Raw genomic sequence first — 25,055 nt, forward strand, 5'->3', positions numbered from 1 at the left:
TTAAAAATTTCATTTTCGTCGTTTGTTTCTTTTTTGTGTTGATAGCTAATCCATAGCGCGTTGACTGTAACACCACCCTTCCTCTCCCCTCTCCCCCTTAGTGCCATTTAAATCGCTTGCTAGGTCAAAGTCCCTTACATTTGACATTGGGCGAGCACAATAGTAGAGTCAGGAAGTTTACAGAATGAATTACGCTTTAAGGAGTCGATAAAATTATTCTTTGTTCCCCTTCAAGGAAAATACACTTGAAAAGCTTTCGTTGCAATTTGAAAGATTTTTGAAAGCTGATTTGCTTAGTGTTTAAAACCTGAAAAGCCGGGTAAGGTATAGAGCCAATATTAGTGCGTGACCAGTTGTCTCCGATGGATTCGAATTGGATTTGACAACGAAATAAACCTTTCAGAACGACAGCTACTGAAATAATCTTCAGATTCATAGTAATGGAATTAAAATATTTCAAAATAACACAGATGTCGACCTTTCAATGATGTACAAACGTGAATTAAAATGCAATGTTATGTAATGGAGTTCACACGCATATTTACCTTGCAAGGTTTGCGTGTTGCGACACACGTGTTTTCTCACGTTTTCTCTATTAGAAAGTGTCGTGACTACGACTGTGACCAGATCTCAAGTCTCTCGTGATTGGTGCAATCAAAGTTTTTCTTTATTTACTAGCCAATCAGAATACTCGATAGTAATTAGAGGAATAGCCTTTGTCCTCTCGCTGACCTTCAAGTGTTTAGTAGAGTGAAAGGTAAAAGCGTGTTCTGTAAGGGCAATGCGAGATAACTCAGCACATGTAAGGCAAAACGCGAGACTACTTAGTTTCCGAACAGGCATTTACTCCGATGTTATGTTAGGACGTTTGCTTCTTCAATCCGCCCATTTCGTTCAATACTGTCCTTTAGCGACGTTGTGGATATCGGCGGATTTGAAAACTCGAATTTAACTGTGTTTAGTTGGATTTCAGTAAGTCTGTGAACTATGACCGGTAAGTTATGGCGACCACAAAGAACGATGTTTTTTGGCTTTCATTTCGTGTACTGATGCTCCTAACGTGCTGGTCTGCCAAATATAAACATTATAGACTTAATGTAGACATGTGGTATGTGAATGACAAGATTTTTTATTTCTTCCTTCATGAAATATGCTTGGTCATAATGACTGGAATGTGATCTACCTTGTATTTCCTTGAATATTTTCTCACGTACTCGTAAATGCGTGTACGAATGTGAAACATGTTATCATGTAATCTTTGGGATGGAAAGTATCATTTGAACTTTAACTGTGAAGTTACTTGTGAATTTTCCCAATCCGTGGTGAGATTTGTGAGATTTTTTCTTCAGATGTTCTTGAGAAATTCTGCTTCATCAGTAGCGCGCCGTTCACTTTGTTTTTGTATGAATTGTAGATTCGTTCAGGACTGAGTTCTTTCAGCGTAGTCCGGTGCTTTCACCTACAACTTTAAAACCAGTTTGGGGAGACTGCCTTGTGTGCGGAGACCGTGGAACCGGGAAACATTATGGCATTGTGGCTTGTGAAGGATGTAAGGGCTTTTTCAAGAGAAGCGTGAGGAAAAATTTAAATTACAGTTGTCAAGGGAATGGCGCCTGTCCAGTAGATAAAATTCACCGAAATAGGTGTCAGAGATGTCGCCTGAACAAATGCCTCACCATGGGTATGAAGAAAGAAGGTAATACATCGCAGGAAATGTTTTAAGTACAGAGTTAATGTGGCTTGTCGGACTTACATTACGTTGACCTTAAAAATTGACAGAAATTTTTCAAGAAATCACTTATGCAACAGTAATGCCTCTCAAGGGTCTATTGGTAATATAATTTAGTTAATGTTGTTGTAATTTCTTTCTTTTGGAGTTTTAAAGTGTGGAATAAGCTTTGGAAAGAATACACAATTCCATTTTTTGGGAATTAGCTTCGTCTAGAATTGAACAGAATTCTTGACGTTAACCTACCGGATTCTTTCAGCTTCCTGGAGTCTGATTTTAGTTGTATTCGCGCGGTATTAAATTCATTTGACTTCGAAATCAACCAGTTAGAGTCCGAGCAAAAGTACAAGGATTTGTTCCAAATTTTGAATTTTGCGGTCTTCGGCTATGTTTTACATCTCGTGGTCCTTGGGATTTCCTTACACATTACACGTGTTAGCGTAAGGTATTAGTGGCAAAACGCGCGTAGAAACAACCAGAAAAAAGATTTTCTGTATGATGCTATCTCGAGAGAGGTCATTTTCATTAAAATAAGAGTATTTTCAAAGAAGCATGTTAGTTGTCAGGTCGTCTTGTTTTTTTTCTCACGTTAGATCTTGTTTGTCGAGCGAATTTGCATCTTCACGTGTCCAAACACGCTAAACAACGCAGAGAATTCGAGGTCACGTTTTTTATTTGCGTGAGTGATGCGCGCGCGAGTCACGAAGTCTCATGAGCTAAGTAAACACCAACAGCACGAGATGGGGGAAAAAAGCAAGTTACTGTACTTTTCTTTGTTGTACCAGTGAGTGGTTTAGGGAGGTCGCAAATGTTCTAAGCATCCGTTCAGATCCTTATACAAAATCCATTACTGTGAAACTGGATCACATACTTTGTTATGTGGAAATCCTGTATACAGACTACCATTGATTGTGTAACAGTTCTGTCATATGTGCAACACGGACCATGTACATTTTTAAATATGTTTGCTGCTTATGGCAACAGCCATAATGTTTATTTTCATGTGTACTTCTATTTGGTTAGCAAACGTTATCAATAATGCACAGTGGGATTTTCTTCTTTTGCAGAGCTGTTGTTTAGATTGATCAGCCTGTTTCTTGTATGTAATTCAGCAAAACACATTCTTACATCTTAGTAATTTGGCTTAAAAAAGGACATTTCATAATAATCACTGTCACTCGTCAGGTCTGTTGTGCTCGTGCTATATGTTATGGCATGCACTCAAGATTAGCTTAATGAAGGATTACTTTTCATGGTTCACTTAAGGGGCAATACATTTAAGTTACATAATGCAAAAAGAATAAAGCAAGGATGAAAATGCAAATAATGAAATTAGCTCTGCTATGCATGGGGCTAGGAAACTAAGTAGCGCATTAGAGACACCCAGCTATAAATCTTTTCTGTATGTAATTCTAGTTTTTGAATATCGTAGGCATATCCAATATATACAGCCTCAACTTGGGGTAACATCAACTGCTTTAAATTTAAAACATGATCTTGTATTACATAACAAACTCTGGCAGACAACACGTACACACGTATGTCACTGTGCTTCAACTGATACTATCTTCAGGAGAAGATGATGCATGCACTGCCATGTGAAGTTTTAGAATCCTTTACTAATGATTACACAATGCCATATCCTGAATGGTTTGCATGCAGGAAAAGGCATCTGAGCTTAAGTTGCCCTTTTTTTATTGTAACTAAAGCAAGCTTTTGAAAATGTAAAAAATTTACAAACAATTTTTTGGGTTTTTCTTTATTTTTTTAAATTTTATTTTTATCTCTATGTAAGTTGTCCCAGATGCACTTCTTACTTTTGTGTATGATTTGCACCTATATATTTCATCAAAGTTTTTTCATTCAAAGCTTTGCCCTAAGAAGAGTGGTCAGGTATTCTAGATCCCTTGCTGAACTGTTTTTTGCCCATGGCTGTGAGCCTCTGTTTGTTTTGACATTTGATGAGAACATGTTATAAATGTGTTATTAAACATACCCACATGTACTGATTCTTATTATATTTGTCTCAGCTGTGCAATGTGAAAGAAAACCACTTATAAAGTCTGCAGAAGACAGTAGTGGGGAAAACCACACAAGGAGTGCAAGTTTGTCTCCTACAAATCAATCAATGCATTCAGTTTTTCTGGAAAAGACAGAATCACCATGTATTACACCAAACAGTCCATTGGCCTCATCACCAGTGAATGGCACACCTCAAATGTCTCTCTCTCAATTCCTCTCATCAGATCAGAATGACTGCATTCTAAATCCTGAACATCTTCAATTTAAATTGAATCCTCCAACATTGGGTGTTTCTACATTATCTATGGAGTATGTTTATGAAATAGCCACTCGTCTCCTATTCCTGACAGTCGATTGGGCACGTAGCATACAAGCCTTTCGCAGTCTTGATAATAATGATCAACTTGTGTTACTACAAAGCACTTGGTCAGATCTTTTTATGCTGGGTGTTGCACAGTGTTCAAGTTCTTTTCCCTTGTCACCATTATTGACACTTGCTGCTTCACACATGGAACAAAGTGAAGGAGGTGGAGATCGAAAGTCTCCTGTGCAAACTAAAGAACCAAACGTGGTTGAGAAGATTATGAGTGTAAAGGACCTCTTGTTTAGTCTTGAAAAGCTTGAGTTGGATTCTGTGGAGTATGCATTCCTGAAGACAATAGTACTTTTCAATGCAGGTATGCCAAATACTTCTAACTTCATCAAAGTGTAAATGTGATCGTAACAAAAGTCATACCAAACAACAAAACTGGAGAGCCTCACTGTGTTGTGTAGTTTGTGTCTCAATCACTGAATCTTAATAAGACACATGTCATGCTAGATTTTTCCTACATGACTTATAACACTAGTTTCCATGTGGAATTTGCTCATGTATTGCTGTAATGAATGATTTGCCATTTTGAGTGTTACTTGGTTTTAGAATCTGAGAAGTAAAGAAAGCGTAACACGATATGTGGAAATCTGCAGGCTGAGTTCAAGAGTATATCATGTTATTTTCCCGTTAGTTCAGGTCTTTGGAGACGATAATTGCAATCAAGTGAACAATTTTCTATTTCTTGAGTAGATTGAATTATAGATAGTTTATTAAATTTCCTATCCCTTTGATTAGTTTGATTTGATTATCTTATCTCTAAGTCAATCTAATGCAAATGTTCTCTTTGTCTCCTTCACAGACTGTTCAAGTTTAAAAAATCCTAAACAAGTTGAAAGACTTCAAGAAAAGGCTCATTGCGCCCTTAAACTTTATGTTGAAAAACAGCGCCCAAGCAATCCTGAACGGTTTGCAAAGATACTTTTACGGCTGCCAGCTACTCGGGTTCTCACGCAGCGAGCTGCAGAGGAATTGTTCTTCTCGCCGTTGATTGGAACGGTCAGAATCGAGAGTATAATGAACAATATCATCTCAAACTCTTTGACGTTTTAACATTAGATTCGTTCGCCAATATTATACATAAAATTTTGAATTTCACATTACTATTTCTCAAATACGCTACCTTAAATAGGGCTGTTCCATGACAGACCCTGGATGCTACAGGCGACAAACAGTTGCCTTTTGTCTTTTGGTATAAATTTAATTTTATGAGAGCTTCTAAGTGCCGGGCACCTCGGATTTCTGGTATTAGAGTCTTCTCGTTTCCGTTGATTGATTCTTCTGAAGGGTATAGGTTTGTAAACTTAGGCGCGTTCCTATTTGATGTTCTTTCTAAAGGAGGGTAAGTCGCTTCGCTTAGGGAAATTTTGCATACTAGTTATAGACAACAAAAAACAGTGGCTCAACAAACCGAAACAGAAATCCTGGAGGGATATGGATTACTGGCAGATGCATGCAAAATTTTTGGAATTGATGTCGACTTGTGTGAAAGTGTCACCGATCGTCCCTTCTTCTAGTGCTCGTAAGTTGTCTTTGTCACCGAAACTGTTGCCTCTAGAGGGTAAGCGCTAATCCTGAAAAAAACAAAACAGAAAACAAGACGAAGAAAATCAAAAACGAAGGGTGGATTATGTCCTACTTCTTGTTTCTTCAATGCACTTTTTCAAGCCCTTTAGATTCTTTTCTACAGCGCTCTTGCAACATTCTTTGTTAAGAATTTTGAAGTGCTAAATGAACGTGTTAGGGTCTATAGAACGATGATTCTTTATGTATATATTGTGTACCTGAGTCGATTTCGAGTTTACATGGGAACGTTTAATGAGAGAGAGATTACTTTTTGGCAAACTCCCGATCACATCCCAGATGAGGGTGATTTTCGAGCTTAATTTTCAATCAAAATTGAAATTAAGAAAATCGGAAAGAACTATCATCGACGGTAAATTACAGTTTGGTTTTCAATTTTGCAATTCATTGCCTAATTGGCCCAATTAAGCCCAATATTTAATATTTAAATATATGGAAGTAGCTAGTTACTATCGACGTCATAATGAGCTAAAACCCAAATCAGTCTCTATCTTTTCTTTCGGCCGAAAGAAATAGGTAGGCATAATCATATTAAGAAAAATTCAGACAAAGCTTTATTTATTATGTTTAGGATCGTGAGAATAATTTTAAATTTAAGTACAATGAAATACCCGGTGCGTTGCGATATTCTTAATCACGTATTTCCTTTAGAAATGAATCGGCTTTTGTCTCCTCCGGGGCAACTCCTTAACTCCGTTTAGCTGGGTTTTAGTGGATTACAGTGTCATTTGAGAATCTTATAAGTCATAGCCCCCTCTTTAGAAGACATTGGAAAAAAAAAGAGTAGAGCAAAATAATGATATTCCGCTTAATTAAGAGTTGTACAACTTGGTATTACTGATAGAGTAGTAAAAAAAAAAATAATTCTGTTATTATAATTTTTATATATTTATTCAATATATCAGATGAATTTAGTCAGCTATATATATTGTGGATGCCTTATAAAAAGTGTAGTTTCCGAAATCCAACGCTGTAAAATGTTGTTTCTAAAATATTTTAAGTTAAGAAAATAAGACGTTGTGTTCCAATTTAAAGGCATAAGAGCATTTCCCCACATTTTTAAACTTGAAACAGTTTGATGTAATTAGTTATCAGTTAAACGCCGAAAGCGTGATGTCATGTGTGCGACATAACCTCTGTAGTTCTTAAATGTCTTAATATTCTGTTCTAAGTTAAAGAAATATTTTTTGTAGGTCCACCTAATCTCGGAGTCGATATTGAGAGAGGATCGAAAGTTTTCTAAGTTTTCTTCCAGAGAGTAAGAATTCACGATTACTCCTATTGCTTACAGTTAACTGATGCAGCCACGGTTCAGTGTTAACTGTAAGAACTACAGACTATTAAAAATATTAGCTGAATGACTTGCTTTTCGTGTGTGAAATCGTTCTTCCTCTTTTTTTTCGTGCTATGGCCCAGTAGGTATACTTTGGGTATCCATTACGTCTAGACAATGATCACATGTAATCAGGAAAGTCAGAATTCCAAGCCATCGAAAAACCGCAAAACTGACGAAATTTCCATCACAAATGAAACGCCGCACTGAAAATCGCACAAAAAGTGAAAAGACCCAGAGATTGGACGGTAAAACAGCTTTCTTCATTGACAATCAGTCATTAAAACCGAAAATGTTGGTGAAACCCGGTTTCGAAATAGCCAAAACCAAATGATGCCCAATTTCTGCTCATCTAACAGTATGCAACTCGAAGCGAAACGGAAGGACACAATTAAACGAAACCCAACCCACATCCGCATTCCTCTTTACCTGTATTATATTCAGTCGCTCAACCGTTTTTATCGCTTCAGTTTTCACTGACTGATCGACTAAGGCCTTAAAGCATAGCATGATAGGCTGTCGTATGCTTAATGTTCTTTCTTGCACACAAAATTGAAACTTCCTCCTCAGCGCTGAATCTGACTCTTCAATAACTGTAACTCTCTCGTAATAGCAGCCGAGTGTTTTATCCACGCGTGAAGCACGTAACACTCCTGTCACACAATAGCCTACGTGTAGCCGTACCCTCCCCCGCCAAAGTGAAACGGAAGGTAGGGTTCCCTCGCCTCCTTTCCACCCTGCAGGGGAGGGTGCGGCTACATGTAGGCTAGTCACGCAACACATAGTAAGGTGTGCTTGTCACGTGATCAACAAGGTTGCGAACTTATTTCGAAACGTGATCACATGCACCATCAGTAAGTCACACTCGCTGAGAGGACGACATAACATGGATCCAGGCAGCTTTGAAAACCTCAGGCGGGCTGTTAAAGAACAACATTTCAAGGATCGTAAGGTAGAGGCACTGAAATCGAGCCTGTCTTGTGCTTATGGATATCTATCTGGCGAACAAGTCGCTCTACTTATTACCGAATTTACGTTCGATGATGCGAAGTCGGATGCTCTTGATGCTTGTGCTCCACGCATGTACAGCATTACATGTTCTCAAGCTGCATCTATACTCCGTGCTTTCGACTTCAAAGATCGCAGAATGAAAGCTATGGAAGCGATCTCGCCCCACATCACCGACAATGACTTATCAGCACTGGAAAGCGCTTTTAAATTTCCAGATGAAAAAAGGAGAGCGAAGGAAATTCTTATGAATCGTCGGCAACCGGGATTTCCACCTCAACCAGGGCCATGCCCGGGTGCGGGGTTTCCGGGTGCGGGGTTTCCGGCCCCGGGTTTCCCTGGGATGCCAGCACCCCAACCTGGAGCCTACCCACCACCAGTGCCAGGAGGCTCACCTTACCCTGGATCAGCACCTTTTGGAGGAATGGGAAATCCTTATGCATATCCTGGTCCTGGAGTGGGTCCTCCACCGTATCCAACTGGCACGGCCCCACCTCCTCCACCTGATGGTGGCCTTGGTGCTGTGGTGCATGGAGTTCTAGGAGGCCTATTAGGACCTCGTCATCCACCCCACGGTAATCACCCATACCCGCCTCCACGCTGAACCGTCAGAATGAGTGGTTATACTTCACTGTTCTACTTCATGACTGATTTAATTAACTTTGAGTTTTACTTTCAAACTGTTCCAGATTAAAAAAATCGCAAGTCAAGCTAACTAGCATAAGCAGTGTTTGTTGTCCAGCCTTTAAAGCTGTTTACAGAGGAACACCAATAGCAAGATTGACTGAGAACTGTTCAAACGGATACCAAATTTTAAAATACTTTGCTCGATTTTTAACTATTTCGAATACAATGAATGACATCATTAAGTGCCATACGGTAGGTGGTTGACGAAGTAGCGGAGCGAACCTCTACTGTTGTGTTTCGATACATGATAATTGGTTTCACCTCGGGATTTGTTTCGAACGAATCAGTCCTTAGGGAGCAAACGTTTTTTATTTTTAATCTTTTAGGCAGTGGTTTATCTTGGTATTAGTACTCCATTTTAGAAGAAAGAAAATTATAATGCAGCATAATGGTATTGAATTATTTAAATTAATGAAACGAAATGAGATCGTTTCAGCTTCCTGCTGAGTCTGCCAGATCATTGACGTTAAAGATACGTCTATTTTTTTCAGGTGAACCTGTCCACGGTAGAAAGTCAATGACGTAATTAAGTGAAATATTTCTTTTCCCTTTTTTTTTCTTCTTGTTTTAGGAACGCTTTTAAACGTCCCCATTAGCTCTGTACCCGTGCACGTACAAATCACCGAATGTCGCTCATGTTATCAGTACATTCCTTAATTGTTGTCCAAATTTTCATCTATGATAAAAATCTAGTTTTTTAAATACGAGAATAAAAATGATATTGTAGTCAATGATCGTCTTTGATTATACTATTTTCTGTGCTTATTTTGAAGCAAAACTTGTCGAATATGTATTCGCCATTTTTAAAAGTCATTCCACCTGTAGTCACGCAATAGTTATCGGGGCAAACGGCACTTGCTCTGCAAGCAGGAGTTTCGTTACCAGCTTACAATACCTGCTCAAATAAAGCAACTTCTTTGGTCATTTTGGGGGAGTAATTTCATGAAGGAAAATCAAATGCCGTAAAGTAGGGGGACAGTAGGGTTGTGATATAGCGATATTGGACAATATTTCTTGCGGTATCTGGAATGCGGATTTTTATTGAAAATTCTGCTCACAGCCCTCCACCATTTTCCGGTCTTCGTTTGTTTTGGAAACGGGCTGAAACTGGACCTCAAACAGCATGAAGATTCTCGAATCCTTTACGCGAGTTTAATTGTTATTTCTGTGTCGTTTTCCCGAAACGTAACGCACCGAGGAGCGGTTTCGGGACGATATCGAGTTCTGTCCTCACGAAGGTATATTATTCCAAAATCAAATCATCACTTAACATTTGGAACAGTCGATAAGTTTTCATGGTTTTTTCTCGAAGGCCTGATAAATTTCTCTACCCTTTCCCTGAAAGGAAGGGGAAATATTTCAGTCATTGTAAAGTAAACCTAAAACGTCTCTCAATTCCTCTTGGCTCCATCTGATTTGTTTGCGGGTGGGTGTATTAAAGATAACACTTCGTCAGAAGTTTCAACATAATTCTTCTCACTTCTCGACTCATATGGACTTTACTGGATAACCAGAGCGTTTTAACTTCTAAAAAATAAAATGGAATTATTATTGCGTGACAATTCAACTGTATATCACTTGAATAAGAAATTTCGCGCCTAGATGGCAAGCTAGATTCCAGTTTTCCTCCTTTGAACAATGCGAAATGTGAGGAATACACATCTGAAGAATACACTTAATAGAGTGAGTAACTTCGTCCGTTGCTTATAAACAATAGGGGGCTAAAATAATCAACCTTCTCTATAAAATGCAGTGTAAAATAGTGCTTCTGCAGGGCAGCAAAAAGTCTGAAAAGATACCTGGCTAGGTTACATTGAAAATATACCTATACCTATTTTGGGGGAGTAATTTCATGAAGGAAAATCAAATGCCGTAAAGTAGGGGGACAGTAGGGTTTGTGGTATAGCGATATTGGACAATATTTCTTGCGGTATCTGGAATGCGGATTTTTATTGAAAATTCTGCTCACAGCCCTCCACCGTTTTCCATTCTTCTATTGTTTTGGAAACGGGCTGAAACTGGACCTCGACCTAGAATAATCGGCCTTCTTTATAAAATGCAGTGTAAAATAGTGCTTCTGCAGGGCAGCAAAATGTCTGAAAAGATGTCTGGCTAGGTTACATTGAAAATATATCTAAATTTGCTCCACTTTTTGTCACCTTGTATCAGAATGAAGGCCTCTGTCACAGCACTTGTGATTTTCATTCTATTTATGGGCTTCAGTAAAGTTGCTTCCGTCTGGGATCTCCGAAATGTTAATGTTCCACCAAGCCATATTCCTTATTTTCTGAGGAAGAAAGCCGGTAAAATGGGACTCTGCAGCAATGGAGCTTGCCAGGTAAATATTTAGCTAAAAAAGTTGCCCAACTGAGTGTGATGTACGTGTGATGAAGATTTAACTGTATGAGTTACTAGCCTGTGGCCAACCATAGCTTACTCTTCAGATGTCATCGCAATTAGGTATACAAGCAATTTTAAATCGGACGTCCAAAGTATATTGCACGGGCGCTACTCTATTGGCAATTTTTCTCACCTATCAGATATAAAGCCAAAACCGTGTTCGTTTTGGGTTTTTTGTTGTTGTTGTTGTTGTTTGCATTTTCCAGCAATGCAAGCAGTGCCTTTGATCCTATTTGAAGTTCCCCTAAGTTCTATATGAAATGATAATTTGTTCTCTAGAAATTCTTGTTGAGCTGAATTTCATTAACCAGGAAACAAGTATTAAGAAAGTGTTTTATATATTAAGCAAGTTTTTTTGTATTAATACTTAATGTAACTGAAATTTTATTCTAAGGATGGAGAGTCAAAAAACATGCCATGTTGGGGATATGAAGATGATTGTAATCCACTGAATCAGTTTTCCAAGCCACGCTGTATTCATCTTCATCAGCCTTGGCAAGTATAAGTACATAATTTTGATATTGAATGTCACTAGCCAGGGTAAATATAACTTTTAGTCAGTTCTTGAGGAGTGAGTCAGTTCAGGGTGTTTGTCTCCCAACTGTCTTTCTCGGTTGTTCAAAATAAGTTGTGGATTTGAATAGAACACTTTGTTGGAGATAAATTGGAAATTTCTGCACAAGCTTCCTAGGATATAAAAACAATATCTTTCCAACTGATATCAAGGAAAAACAAAATTCATCTACAAGAACTGAAGACCTCAAATTCTGAAATTCTTTGTGGATCATATCTTCCCAAGTAGTTGTCTATACAGCCTGGGTTACTTTGGTTATCTTTGAAGATCTTCAAACTTAACCCTTTAACCCTAAGAATCAGACTAACATCTAATTTCTCCCTACATGTCACCTCTGAATCAAAACATTAAGGTCATGAGAATAAAGGAAATGATCAACAACTGAAGATATTCATTACTGTTAAACAAATTCTCTTTGTCAGCACCTTAAGAAATATGTAGAGAACAGTATAGAAAATATACATAATGATGTTTTGGGTGTAAAGGGCTAAAGTCTTTGGAAGTGGTCATATTGAATAGAATGACTGCATGCTATAGTTTTGATTTTACTCAATATTTATCCTTTTGGGAAGTACTCTAGATCAAATGATCTTTTTTTTTAATATATTGCAGCTTATTCACTTGTAACATCATACAATTATTTTAATTAAGGGCTAAAACTATGGAGGATCAAGTCCAGTTGTTTTGGGAACAAGGAGACTTTGGTTACATCAAGAAAATGAAAAGTCAAGTTATGGAATTGTGTCAGCCCAAGGAGCTGGTATAAGTTCAATTAAATTAGTATATCACAAAGTTTTGCTTCAAAATTGATTAATAGGTTTTAGTAGAAGTACAGCTTGAATGTATTTTTGTATTTTGTAAAAAGATTACAGGAAAATTTTCGACTATAATTTAACTATTTATCACCATTATTTATGTTTATCATAATTGATTTATAGGAAGATTCATCATTGACCTGCACAACTAATCTGTGGTACTGCCAGGCAACAAACATATATTTCGATTTAAGAAATTTTAACCCAGATGCTGCTAATGACAGGTTAGTTACAGCTTACCGTTGAGGTTCAGTTCACAACTTCATTATCATAGACAAGTCAAATAATGATCTCTATATTTTTAGTATCTTAGCCCCTGTAGATGAAGATAACCTTGAATTTTTCTCATGGACCACTAAAGATTGAGTTATGACAAACCAATTTTTTATTATTGTTTTGTATGATGATTCAGGTTTCGCGAAGATGTGTTGAAAGAGGGGGAGGTTGGAGGTCACTGTCATTTTAAGAAAGACTTACACAAGAATCAGAATAAAAACAAAAGTCCTTTGCAGTCATGGTGAGTAAAGGAAAACCAGGTTGTGGTAGAATTGTATTTATTGTGAACCCTTTACCTCTCAAGATCTGGTTGTTAATTTTCCCCTCTAGCAGCTGATTATTTCCCAATAAATTGGTGACAATAATAAATCAGTGTTAGATCAAGATAACAACTTCTCCCTGATTAGTTTGAGTATTCTCATTACCTGTCTGCTGAATGATGTCTGGATATTATATGGAGAAATTACATGTTAATCACTTCTGAGATTTAAAGGGTTAATCACTGTTCAATTTTTTGTTTAACTCTACAGGTTTGCTGAACTAGAGCACTTTACATCACTTTCTGTTAAACCCTTACAGGCTGGACTTTGTGATGTTATAGTGAATAGACCAACTGTTTTTATGAAATTGGATGCAGGTACACATTGTGTTGAATCTGTTACAGTGACCATGCCACACTAGACTGTGCAGTTATGTATTAACTATGAAATATAAATTTTGTGCTTTGGAAAGCAAACTGTAGCTTATCATGGACTTACAGCGAGTTTATAGACTGCTGTTAACTCTACTGGTATATTCACTGAAGATCCTGATCCTTAAAAGATAATTTATGTATGATTGAGTTAGCTTAACTCTTATAATTAAAGATTAATAGTCTTTGCCATTCAAGAAAAAAGCTCCAGGATTTAAATCCTTTACTATGATGTTTTCTAACCCTTAAACTACCAAGATCAGATTGTCAATTTTCCCCTGTAGCTGCTATACATTTCCTTTTGAATTAGATACAAGAATTTGATGTTAGATCAAGATAACTAAATAACCTGATAAGTTTAAGTATTCTCATTGTCTGTTTGCTGGATAATGTTGAATGCTCTAGGGAGAAGTTACATGTAAATCACCTGTGGGAGTGAAATGGTCAATTGATAGTCAGCACACTTAATTATACTTAAATACCAGTTTCATAAGCTTTAGTATTTGGGTGAAATTTTTTTTATTTGATGATCTCAGGTATCAACTTGTATCATCATTTTTGTGACTTTGTGAACCTTTATGTAACTCAGCACATGAATGGAAGTCTTAGCACTGATATCAATATTCTCATGTGGGACACGGTAAGACATTATTTGTATTGTATTTGTAACCACACCTTTTGATAAATTATGATACAATACAAAACACATACTTTAGATAAAAATTAACTAAAATCTGAGTGCATGCAGGCCCTTTCTAAAAAGAACAATGGTAATTTCCCTTGTATAATCTTGTTGTTTTTAGAGTTCTCTTTCATACCGCGATCTCTTCTCTGAAACATGGAAGGCATTTACCCAGCATCGCATTATAAGGTTAAGTGAATATGCTGGAAAACGGGTGAGTATGATATAACATGAAATTGAAGAACAAGCAAGTAACATTTTAACATGACATGTAAGAGAGGAAATTGACTCAACCCTTCAACTCCCAAGATCTCATTAGTAATTTTCCTTACTGTCTGCCATATAATTCTTGTGATGTTAGTTTGTAGAATTTGGTATTGGATCACCTAATAACCCCCGAGTTAATATTCTTTTTTATTCTTGTCACTTGTCTGCTTGGTATTGTATTGGTCCTGTAAGAAAAAAATTCTGTCTTGGTCACTCATGGTAGTTAAGGGGTTTGATATTGACTGCCAGGTGTCAATGTTTTTTTTTTTTCATAGGTTTGTTTCAAAGATGCTGTGTTTTCATTCAACCCAAGAATGATTCGTGGGCTATACTACAACATGCCATTGGTAAAATAAACCTACAATAATTAAAATAATTTAAAGGGAATATTCACCTGACTCTAAACTATTCACTGTTAACATTTACAACAGATATGTTTAACAATCTTACAGGTTCCAAGCTGTGTTGGAAGCGGTCTTTTTAAAGCTTTTTCAGAGCATATGCTACATCGCCTCGGTGTAATACAAGACAATCATAGAGTGAGTAAGCTGTGCATGCATTTAAAATCAGGTAATCTATAGAGGTTTATTTACCTGTGGCATTTTTTTGTATCCAATTTTGAATTATTTGACATTATTTTGTTTATTTTGTGTTTTTTATGATTTATTGATTCAATGTTCATTTTCAATTTTTTAGGAAGATGAATTTAGAATAACACTGTTGGATCGAAGCACAAAGTATCGCAGAATTCTAAATAGAGATGAGGTATGAAGGAATTGAACTTGTTTTTCTGGAATACTTGTGCTGTAACACTGCTACTTTCCAAGTAAATGCTTGCTATAAGGATCATGTTATTAATTGTACAGGGACCACTTACTGCTTATATCTTGATATGGAATTTTTTGCTGTGCACTAATGACCTACTATGAACATTTCTTCACTTTTCATGTATATTATCTATTTTATCAGTTCAGTTGTTAATACAAGTGATCCTAGAAGAGCAGCCTTGTAAACAAAAGTCTCATAAAGCACAGTTGGTAGAGCACTGGAACTAATACTTGTAAAAGTTTTAGGTTGACTCCTGTTAAAAGTATTCAGAATTTCTTTTTGTTTCTCAATTTGTATTGTTTCCAACATGCAGCTTGTGGGTGCAATGATGAATGTTCCCATGTTTAAAGTGAAAGTTGTTGATTACACATGGTAAGATACTTCAACTAAATTGTCATAATTGCCATTTTTTTCTAGCATAGTTTAATACTATGATTACATTGTAACAATTTGTTTTGCTGGGATTTTTTCCTTGTAGGAAAATTCCATTCTTGGAACAATTAAAGGTGTGTGAACTTTAAGTTTTATCAGTTACATTTCTCTCTCCAACTGCAGTGTAAATGAATATTGTTAAACTGTAAAAGTAACCTGTGATAGACTGCCACCCCATTCTGGGGGAGAGGCAATAGTCCTCATCATTTCAAGCCACATAAACTTGGATGAGCTACAGATGTAGTAAATTATGAGCCTAAAGGCAGAAAAGCTACTACTGAGAAGAACCTAAGAACCTTACAAATACTAGTAGACTGAAAAAATCTTCATTATCACTCTCCCAATTGTTGTCATCATGATAATCATCTTTATCATTTTCTTCATCGTCATTCTCGTTATTATCATCACGATAGTTTTGTTGTTTGTTTGTTTGTATTTTTTTCAGATAACGCACAATTCCGACATATTTATTGGAATGCATGGAGCAGGTCTCGCGCATGCGCTGTTTTTACCGGATTGGGCAGTACTTTTTGAACTGTACGTAGCGCAACATAATGTACATGCAATCGCTGTCCATACAACCTGTTGATGTTCCCTTGTGGAAATACCAATTTTTGCAACTAAATCAAAAGTGACTGTTACTCTGCTCCCTATGTTAAAGTGTTTGTGTCAAGCAATTTTCAAATGAGTTTCAATCTACAGTAGTTTCGTAATGTATCTGCTTCTCTTTGCTACGCTTTCTGATTGCCTTAGAAAGTTTAACACCACCCCTTAATCAGGAGCAACACCAAAATACTTTGCAGGCTGCCAGCTACATGTGTTCACTCGGAGGTTCTGCCCTTATGATAAGGTACTTAAAATTAAATTTGATCAAGGAAAGGCTCAGAATACGTGTTCGCCCCTCATACAAAAAGTCTGCCCTATACTGGTGTTCACGATCCAGCGTTGCTAGTACAGAAAAATGCCTAAAAAACCTCAAAATTGATTTGTATTTAGGTATAATACCGAAGACCCTGCGTGTTACAGTGACTTAGCAAGACTAAGGTAAGATCACCACGAAATATATCTGTAACTGCACTTATATATAATTTTGTTTTAAAGACCTTTTTTTGTTTTAACAGGGGCGTCAATTACATCACGTGGGAACACAACGAGAAGCTTTATCAGGAAGACGAGGTGAGTAACATGCCACACTGGTTTCTTTGACTCAGCCTGGTTACACAGATGTTAGGAAATTGTTCCTTGTTCGACGAACTAGCCCGGTAAAGATTTACCATTTCTGGAGGTACATCTCCGCCCAAGAGGCTTTGAACATTGCTGATGTTAGCAGTGTGCAGGACACCTGTCACAAGTGGAACATGTTACCCTGTTCCGGAAGCCCGCTTGAGATCTTCGAGCGGTCTAGCACAAAAAAATTATTTCGTTTTTAGTACCAGACCCCTCGTAGACCTCCCGCTAGTGAGCTAAGGGGGCCAGGTCGACTCTCGCAGACTTCGTCAGAAGCCTGTGAGGTGCTTGGTCAGATGAGCCCACGTGAGCCTGTCGGTGAGGTACTGACCGGGAGTGTGGCATGGACTAGAACCGGTTATATGACAAGGGTGGAGCTCACATGTGGGTCTCCCTGTAGTTCAAAATGTAGAGCACCAGAAGGAGAAGATTTTGAAATGTATTTTGGTTAAATCAAATAAATATGATGCTTATTTTAACAGGGACATCATCCAACCTTAGGAGCTCATGCTAAATTTACAAATTATGCCTTCAATGTGGACGAGTTCATGAGGTTGGTATACAAGGCAGCAGATGCAGTTAAAGAAAGCCGCCATAAACTGTTGAACAGCACTCTAAGTAGCATTCTTAATGAGAGATCTACCAGCAAGTCGAGAGAAGAGCTCTGAGATGGCGACATGAAGCTTCGTTAGAGTGAGTGAAAGGTTCAGTACATCAGTATGGCATGAACTTCCGGTACGTGGGGGTTAGTCGTGAAGGGGACTGTCAACGATAACAGTGACAGATTGTCATGTCGACCTCCACGCCGTGCCTCACTTTATATGACAAAAAAAGGCTTACAAAGGGGGGATCACGAGCACCTCAGGACCCCCCACCTAGCTACGCTATTGATTCATGTGAACGTTTACCATCATTTTTGCCTGGAAGTTATACCAGTGCATCGCACGTTACACTCCTTACCTCGGCCTCCCTCCCGGCCTCCCACCCTTCAGCCTTTAGCATTTTTCGTCAGGTTCCCTGTCAGATAACCGGTGTCTATCGTTTGTGCTGTTCGGAGAGAGGCCCTGGGAGAATTAAATGACGACGTGATTGAACTCGGGTCGCAAAGGAACACGGGATCTTGTCACTTGGCTCTAAAATGGTCTATTTTCTTAAATATTTAATCGAGCCATTGAACATACCCAGAAGGTAAAACTTCTTAAGTTTCTCTTAAAGGATTTTCGCGGTAATCGTTTTACTATTAAACAATTCTATTGTCTATCAGCGATAGTTCCTGATCCATTTAAAAACTGATTGGAGAATCTTCTAGGGTCATCGTTATGATTACTATGGACATACTTGATAAGAATTTTTTTCCAAATTTGACCGCATGCACGCAGTTAAAATAAGACTACATTGCAATAGCAGCTGGGTTTTATTTGGTCAGCTACATTGTAATTCTTTTGACGTATGGCTGGTCAGATACTAAAACATAATTGTCAAAGGTTCCGCATGAATGATGGAAATCGTTAATTATAAATCGTGCATTTAAGTTATTGCTCTTTTGTCAGTTGGGCAGCTGATTACTGTAAAATTGTTTGTCAGTTTGTGCGTAGCATAGACTGTGACATAAAATAGCTTAACTGCGGACGTGAAGCAGCTCAGTTCGTTATTTTTTGTGGGATGTTATCGAAAAGGACATTTCAAGCGCTACCGTGGTTCGAGAGATATATTTGTGCCGTATTTTTTATGTTATTTGTCCTCATTACAACTGGTATACATCTATTGATTTACATCTATAAATGTTGATATTTTAGTGTTTCTTATCTAAACGCTGGACTTGGTATTTGTCAAGAATAATTTTAATTTACCATGAAGTTTGTTTTACATCAGAGTACAGCAAACATGCGACAGAAGGATTCACGATGTATAGTTCTATTTTTTTTCCATGTCGGCGAACAGTGAAAACTTTTCGCTACCTTTACTGTTCAGTCTGTCATATTAATCTGCCTAATCAATTGATTTATCTTTTCGACAAAAATTTTGTCTTCACCTTTTTTTTTTTTAATTATTTTTTTCTGGAAAAATCTTGTTACTCAGCACAAACTTTAGATAAAAGTTTTTTCCTTACGATGCTTTCATCAGTAATAGCATAGATTTAAAGAAGCAGTGCGGAAATTAAGAAAAATGACCATCCACTGTCCTTTTGACATTACTTCAAGGTCCTTCCGCTTCCTATGATTAAAAGCTCTTCACTTAATTGAATTTTGACGCTGTGGTCGTTTTTATCTCACATCTCCCACGAAGAAGGCTCAAATAAAGACTAACACAGTAAGGTTGAAAAGGCAGTAATCGCCCCCTAAAATCGCAAATTTGACATTCGGTATTGTACTTGACTTGCTCCTAATGCAATCACCTGTTATCAACCAAAAAGGGAAAACAATTTAATTAGTTTTAGCCCAGCGTCTTTAACAGAGGAAGATCTCGTTGTATTTCCTCCTGTTGTTCCCATCCTAATAGCACCAGCACAGGTCTCTTACCTCGGATGCACGATTCCATAATGCAACGAGATTCTATTGGTTGTTACTGAAGTTACTCTTTAGACCAATATAGGGAGGTATAGAAAAGAAAACTTTGCGTCGGTGTTTAAAAATAGAAGCCTGAGAATAAGACTTGTTTACTTCAAATCTTTCAGCAATATTTTGAAGATTTTTCGAGTTGGTTCCACACGAATTTTTCAGAAAGACGTGCTGAGAAAGAATGTTAGTATAAACGCCATGTTTTTCTGGCTATGAATAATTACGATATATTAAAGTTCCGGAGTTACAGACGAATGTCAGCTTGTGTCATGATGCCTGGGTAAATATTCTGTCAAACAAACGCGACTCATGAAAACTGAGCTCACAAGCAGAAGATCGTGAAAGGTTTAAAATGGATGTCCTAGATCTTCCCCCAAGAAGCTTAGGTCTGGTTATTCTGGAATGCAGCATTTGTCTTTTGTTAAATATCGGCAGTTTAGTCGGTAATGGCATGCTTTGTGCCGCAGTCTACCGCAATCCAAGACTCAGATCCACGACCAACTTATACATCATTGCCTTATCTGTCGGAGATCTCATTTGCGCCGTTCTTGAAATGCCGTTTACCTTTTGGACATTAGTCGTGGGAAGATGGGCCCTTGGTGACGGGATATGCCAAGTTCACGGTTTTGTCGACGTTTTCTCAACTTACTGTCCTCCGGCGACTATGGGTCTTACAGCCTTCAACAGGTACATCCGAATCGTCAAGACTAATCATTATAGGAAAATCTTTTCTGCATGGCGTTCCAAGATATGGTTAACAGTTGTGTGGTTTTCGCTAGCGGGGTATCTTCTCGTTGCGCGCATAACGAACTGGCAGAGGTATGGGTTTGTGGTTGGTTTTGCCGCCTGTAGTGTTAAACATTACACGGAAAACAGGAAGTTAGTACATTACGTTCTCATTGTCTGCGTGTATTTTGGCGTGCCATTTTTAGTAGCCATTTTTTCATATTGTAACGTGTTCAGGTCAATACGAAGACATAACGTGGAAGTTGCACCAAATCTTCATAACACCCAGGAAGCTGCACAGACCAGAATCTCAATCCAAGAGATAAAAATAAGTAAATCTATTGCCTTTGTTTTTGCTGGTTTCTTCCTTTGCTGGATACCAATGTGGAGTTTGTCTCTCTCCAATCGATTCTACCCAACACCAGTTCCTAGAGTGGTTCCATTGTTGGTGACATTTTTCGTGTTTTTAAGTAGTTCCATCAACCCCCTTATTTACGCGGCGACAAATAATGGATTTAGACAAGAGTTTCGCAAAATGCTGTTTTGTCGTCGCCAACGAAGGCAAATTGTCCCGAGACAAAAAAGAGCTGGGACAATCGTGGAGAACATTGAACTACAGGAGCATGCAGATGTCAGTAGAAATGTCACGTATATGGCCATTTTAAAGATGAGTGCGAACGGAAGTATTCTTTAGAAAAGATATCCAAGATAATTAGACCGCAAAAGTAGTTGCGTTATGAGTTAGTCAATACACCACTGAAGTTAGAAATAAACCTAACTGGAAGTGGAAGGACTTTTTAGATTTTCTAATGAGACTGTTGAGCTTGAAAACTACTTTTAGTGCTATTACCTTTTTTTCAAATTTTTATCTTCATTTTATCATATTTTTACATTTTTTAAAGGCTTTCTACTAGAAGGCAGAAAGCTCAGTGTAAAGTTTAGATAATTTTTTACCAGGGGAAGTATTGTTGTCCCATCATGCCTTTAAACCTGATTCCAATATTATTATTTTTTTTTTTTTCACATCGTGTGATATAGTTCAACCACTCCGTTGTATATATCACTGGATACTTCCCTTTTTATTACATCGTGTGATATAGTTCAACCACTCTGTTGTATAAAGCACTGAATATTTCCCGTTTTTTTTTTTTTTATATCGTATGATATAGTTCAACCACTCTGGTACTGAATATTCTCATTCGTTCTGCAAGTGATACTACTAGTCCGTAGAATCGTGACAGTGACAGCCCTGGCAAATGTGACTATTACTCAAACTGAAACATGGATCATTCATGCATATGGATGTCAAATGGGAAAAAATGTAACGAAAATAGTAACTCAGAGTGTCACTTCCAAGTCGCCAAGAAAGTCATGTTAATTTACCCGACGCTCGGTGTAGTGAATACACTTTTCAGGTCGAGAATGACAGGTTACGCGATTAAAACTGGACATTTTTGATTTCGAAAAACTTTGACATCTTGGCACAATAGTAACACTATTCACGCAGACAATAATTCCAAGCTGTTGTCAAAACAGTACGCCATTCTTTTAGATGTTTTTATCTCGCGCCATTGTAAGCCAGTTTTTAAAGGTTTCCGACTGTTGCCGAAAGCTTACGTTTTCGATCGTTAAACGAAAGAAAGTTTTTAATCAAGTGACTCAGTCAGTCATTCCGATATTAAAAGCACACACTGCTACACTTATTTTATAGAATTGGTTAAATTTCATAAAATTTTTCTTTCTGTTTCTAAGCAACAACAGCAAGCTGCGAGGAGTTTATAGTCTGCTAATCAAATATTTTATTAAGGCTAAGATATTAACGGATTTCATTGAATCAGATAAAGGCACATTAACACTTCTTGGTTCCCTTTGACAGGTGCAACTGCCAAGAAAAACTTACTGAAGAAGACTTAAACCTTCTGAGGTCCATCAAATATTTTTTTCTTGTTATCACTGTTTCTAAAGATTTAAACTAAGTTTTGAATAAATTCGAGCCTAACCAGGTGAATTTCCTTTCGCTTACCGCCACCTCACACTGTCAGAAATTGCAATTCTTTTTTCTTCGATGGATTTATTTTAAAAACTCCTGAAGATCAGCCCGGAAACGTAACATAATTTTTTCATAACTTCCTCGTGTACTTTCGTAGGAAATATTATCGACCCTTATTTCGATTATGATTGAAACGCTCAAGGGGGCACCTCATAATTAAAATAGACTCTTCGGAGAAGTTGAGTATGACGGATAGGGATGTCTCTTTTTTAGGCCAGGTGATCACAAACAGGACATTTTTCACGAGTTGAAGTGTAACATACAGCAAGGTACACCGTGTGTTTAAATAAATTCTTTCCAAAAGGCCGATCAGTGTAGGTATTATTCATGATTAATGCTTTTCTGAATGGTGGTTTACTGCTTAGCTTTAAATGACTTAAATTAAAGACATCCGATATTTATTTTGGCGGTTAGTTAGGCTTATTTCAAATTAGAAGTTTTTCAAAGTAGATTCTATTCACTCTCTTTAAGACTAGACTGACGAGGCGAAATGTTTTCCTGGTTTTCGTACACACCCACTTAATTCATTTGGGATGAAAACACTGACACAAAAACCGATGTGTTTGAATTGTTGAAAAGGCAGTAATCGCCCACTAAAAATTGCAAATTTGACATTCGATAATGAATTTAACTTGTTCCTTATGCAATCACCTACCATCAGGCAAAAAAGGAAAACAATTCAATTAGTCTTAGCCCAGCGTCTTTAACAGAGGAAGATCTCTTTATATTTTCTTCCTGCTGTTCCCATCCCACGTCTCTCACTTTGGATGCGCGTTTTCATAATGCAGCGTAATTCTATTGGTTAATTCTTTATCCTAATATGAGGAGGTGCACAAAAGATAACTTTGCGTCGGTGTTTACAAATGGAAGCCTGAGGACAAAACTGGTTTACTTCAAATCTTTCAGCAATATTTTGAAGATTTTTCGAGTTGATTCCTCACGAATTTTTCAGAAAGATATGCTTAGAAAGAATGTTAGTATAAACACCATGTTTTCTGGCTATGAATAAGTAGGATATATCAAAGTTCCGGAGTTACAGACCGATGTCAGCTTGCGTGATGATGCCTGGGTAAATATTCTGTCAATCAGGAACGCAACTTATGAAACTGAGTTCACAAGCAGAAGATCGTGAAAGGTTCAAAATGGATCTCCTAGATCTTCCCCCAAGAAGCTTAGGTCTGGTTATCCTCGAATGCAGCATTTGTCTTTTGTTAAATATCGGTAGTTTAGTCGGTAATGGCATGCTTTGTGCAGCAGTCTACCGCAATCCAAGACTCAGATCCACGACCAACTTATACATCATTGCCTTATCTGTCGGAGACCTCATTTGCGCCGTTCTTGAAATGCCGTTTACCTTTTGGACGTTGGTGGTGGGAAGATGGGCCCTTGGTGACGGGATGTGCCAAGTTCACGGTTTTGTCGACGTTTTCTCAACTTACTGTCCTCCGGCAACAATGGGTCTTACAGCCTTCAACAGGTACATCCGAATCGTCAAGACTAATCATTACAGGAAAATCTTTTCTCCATGGCGTTCCAAGATATGGTTAACGGCTGTCTGGTTTTCGCTAGCGGGGTATCTTCTCGTTGCGCGCATAACGAACTGGCAGAGGTATGGGTTTGTGGTTGGTTTTGCCGCCTGTAGTGTTAAACATTACACGGAAAACAGGAAGTTAGTACATTACGTTCTCATTGTCTGCGTGTATTTTGGCGTGCCATTTTTAGTAGCCATTTTTTCATATTGCAACGTGTTCAAGTCAATACGAAGACATAACGTGGAAGTTGCACCAAATCTTCATAACACCCAGGAAGCTGCACAGACCAGAATCTCAATCCAAGAGATAAAAATAAGCAAATCCATCGCCTGTGTTTTTGCTGGTTTCTTCCTTTGCTGGATACCAATGTGGAGTTTGTCTCTTCTCAATCGATTCTACCCAACACCAGTTCCCAGAGTGGTTCCATTGTTGGTGATATTTTTCGTGTTTTTAAGTAGTTCCATCAACCCCCTTATTTATGCGGCCACAAATAATGGATTTAGACAAGAGTTTCGCAAAATGCTGTCTTGTCGTCGCCAACGAAGGCAAACTATTCCAAGAAAAAAAGGAGCTGGGACGATCGTGGAGAACATTGAATTACATGAGCATGCAGATGTCTGCAGAAATGTCACGTATATGGCCATTTTAAAGATGAGCGCGAACGGAAGTATTCTTTAGAAAAGATATCCAAGATGAAAAGACCGCAAAAGTAGTTGCTTTATGAGTTAGTCGATATACCAGTGAAGTTAGAAATAAACCTAACTGGAAGTGGAAGGACTTTTTAGATTTTCTAATGAGACTATTGAACTTGAAAACTACTTTGATTGCCATTTCCTTTTTTTCAATTTTTATTTTCATTTAATCATATTTTTACAGTTTTTAAAGGCTTTCTATTAGAAGGAAGAAAGCTCAGTGTAAGTTTTAGATTATTTTTTTACAAGAGGAAGTATTGTTGTACTATTATTATTATTATTATCATTATTATTATTATTATATTATTATTATTATTATTATTATTATTATTATAAACACACTGTCAGAAATTGCAATTCTTTTTCTTCTCCGAATTTATTTTAAAGACTCCCGAAGATCAGCCCGGAAAAAGTAACATACTTTTTTCATGACTTCGTCATCTACTTTTGTAGGAAATATTATCAACCTTTATTTCGATCACGATTGAAACGCTCAAGGGGGCACCACATAATTAAAATAGACTCTTCGGAGAAGTTGAGTATGACGGATAGGGATGCTTCTTTTTTAGGCC

The 25,055-nt window shown here is 37.6% G+C and overlaps 5 protein-coding genes across 5 annotated transcripts; all 5 read left to right on the plus strand.

The window, feature by feature from the left end:
* Positions 1-703: 703 nt before the first annotated feature.
* Positions 704-7,069, plus strand: LOC113681874 (nuclear receptor subfamily 2 group C member 2). The gene is made up of 4 exons (XM_027199000.2): positions 704-994; positions 1,415-1,696; positions 3,760-4,428; positions 4,924-7,069. Exons 1-4 carry the CDS (start codon positions 988-990, stop codon positions 5,172-5,174), a joined length of 1,209 nt encoding a protein of 402 aa, XP_027054801.2. The 5' UTR covers positions 704-987; the 3' UTR covers positions 5,175-7,069.
* Positions 7,070-7,507: 438 nt separating this feature from the next.
* On the plus strand, positions 7,508-9,464 carry LOC113681905 (uncharacterized). Its single transcript, XM_027199038.2, has one exon. It carries the CDS (start codon positions 7,925-7,927, stop codon positions 8,648-8,650), a length of 726 nt encoding a protein of 241 aa, XP_027054839.2. The 5' UTR covers positions 7,508-7,924; the 3' UTR covers positions 8,651-9,464.
* An 881-nt stretch (positions 9,465-10,345) lies between these two features.
* On the plus strand, positions 10,346-18,823 carry LOC113681886 (EGF domain-specific O-linked N-acetylglucosamine transferase). Its single transcript, XM_089191533.1, has 18 exons — positions 10,346-10,416; positions 10,903-11,071; positions 11,528-11,628; positions 12,359-12,467; positions 12,646-12,746; positions 12,935-13,039; positions 13,329-13,435; positions 14,026-14,129; positions 14,293-14,385; positions 14,714-14,785; positions 14,891-14,977; positions 15,135-15,203; positions 15,580-15,638; positions 15,745-15,772; positions 16,144-16,235; positions 16,695-16,742; positions 16,820-16,874; positions 17,408-18,823. Exons 2-18 carry the CDS (start codon positions 10,904-10,906, stop codon positions 17,591-17,593), a joined length of 1,584 nt encoding a protein of 527 aa, XP_089047659.1. The 5' UTR covers positions 10,346-10,416; position 10,903; the 3' UTR covers positions 17,594-18,823.
* A 489-nt stretch (positions 18,824-19,312) lies between these two features.
* Positions 19,313-22,211, plus strand: LOC113681919 (melatonin receptor type 1A-like). Its single transcript, XM_089191524.1, has one exon. The coding sequence runs from the start codon at positions 19,836-19,838 to the stop codon at positions 20,901-20,903; it is 1,068 nt and encodes a 355-aa protein (XP_089047650.1). The 5' UTR covers positions 19,313-19,835; the 3' UTR covers positions 20,904-22,211.
* Positions 22,212-22,600: 389 nt separating this feature from the next.
* LOC149035843 (melatonin receptor type 1A-like) lies at positions 22,601-25,030 on the plus strand. The gene has a single exon (XM_089191523.1). It carries the CDS (start codon positions 23,360-23,362, stop codon positions 24,467-24,469), a length of 1,110 nt encoding a protein of 369 aa, XP_089047649.1. The 5' UTR covers positions 22,601-23,359; the 3' UTR covers positions 24,470-25,030.
* Positions 25,031-25,055: the final 25 nt, after the last annotated feature.

Source organism: Pocillopora damicornis, chromosome 13 (genome assembly GCF_964200805.1).
Source record: "Pocillopora damicornis chromosome 13, jaPocDami1.2, whole genome shotgun sequence".
In the NCBI taxonomy this organism is placed as follows: Eukaryota; Metazoa; Cnidaria; class Anthozoa; order Scleractinia; family Pocilloporidae; genus Pocillopora; species Pocillopora damicornis.

Excerpts from the sequence above, each read along its gene's own strand:
- LOC113681874 (XM_027199000.2), top strand. Across the intron at positions 1,697-3,759 it reads CATGGGTATGAAGAAAGAAG|CTGTGCAATGTGAAAGAAAA; the intron begins GTAATACATCGC and ends TATTTGTCTCAG. Across the intron at positions 4,429-4,923 it reads AATAGTACTTTTCAATGCAG|ACTGTTCAAGTTTAAAAAAT; the intron begins GTATGCCAAATA and ends TCTCCTTCACAG.
- LOC113681905 (XM_027199038.2), top strand. The coding sequence starts at position 7,925 with ATGGATCCAGGCAGCTTTGAAAACCTCAGGCGGGCTGTTAAAGAACAA.
- LOC113681886 (XM_089191533.1), top strand. The coding sequence starts at position 10,904 with ATGAAGGCCTCTGTCACAGCACTTGTGATTTTCATTCTATTTATGGGC. Across the intron at positions 14,386-14,713 it reads GTGAATATGCTGGAAAACGG|GTTTGTTTCAAAGATGCTGT; the intron begins GTGAGTATGATA and ends TTTTTTTCATAG. Across the intron at positions 15,773-16,143 it reads CATTCTTGGAACAATTAAAG|ATAACGCACAATTCCGACAT; the intron begins GTGTGTGAACTT and ends TATTTTTTTCAG.
- LOC113681919 (XM_089191524.1), top strand. The coding sequence starts at position 19,836 with ATGGATGTCCTAGATCTTCCCCCAAGAAGCTTAGGTCTGGTTATTCTG.
- LOC149035843 (XM_089191523.1), top strand. The coding sequence starts at position 23,360 with ATGAAACTGAGTTCACAAGCAGAAGATCGTGAAAGGTTCAAAATGGAT.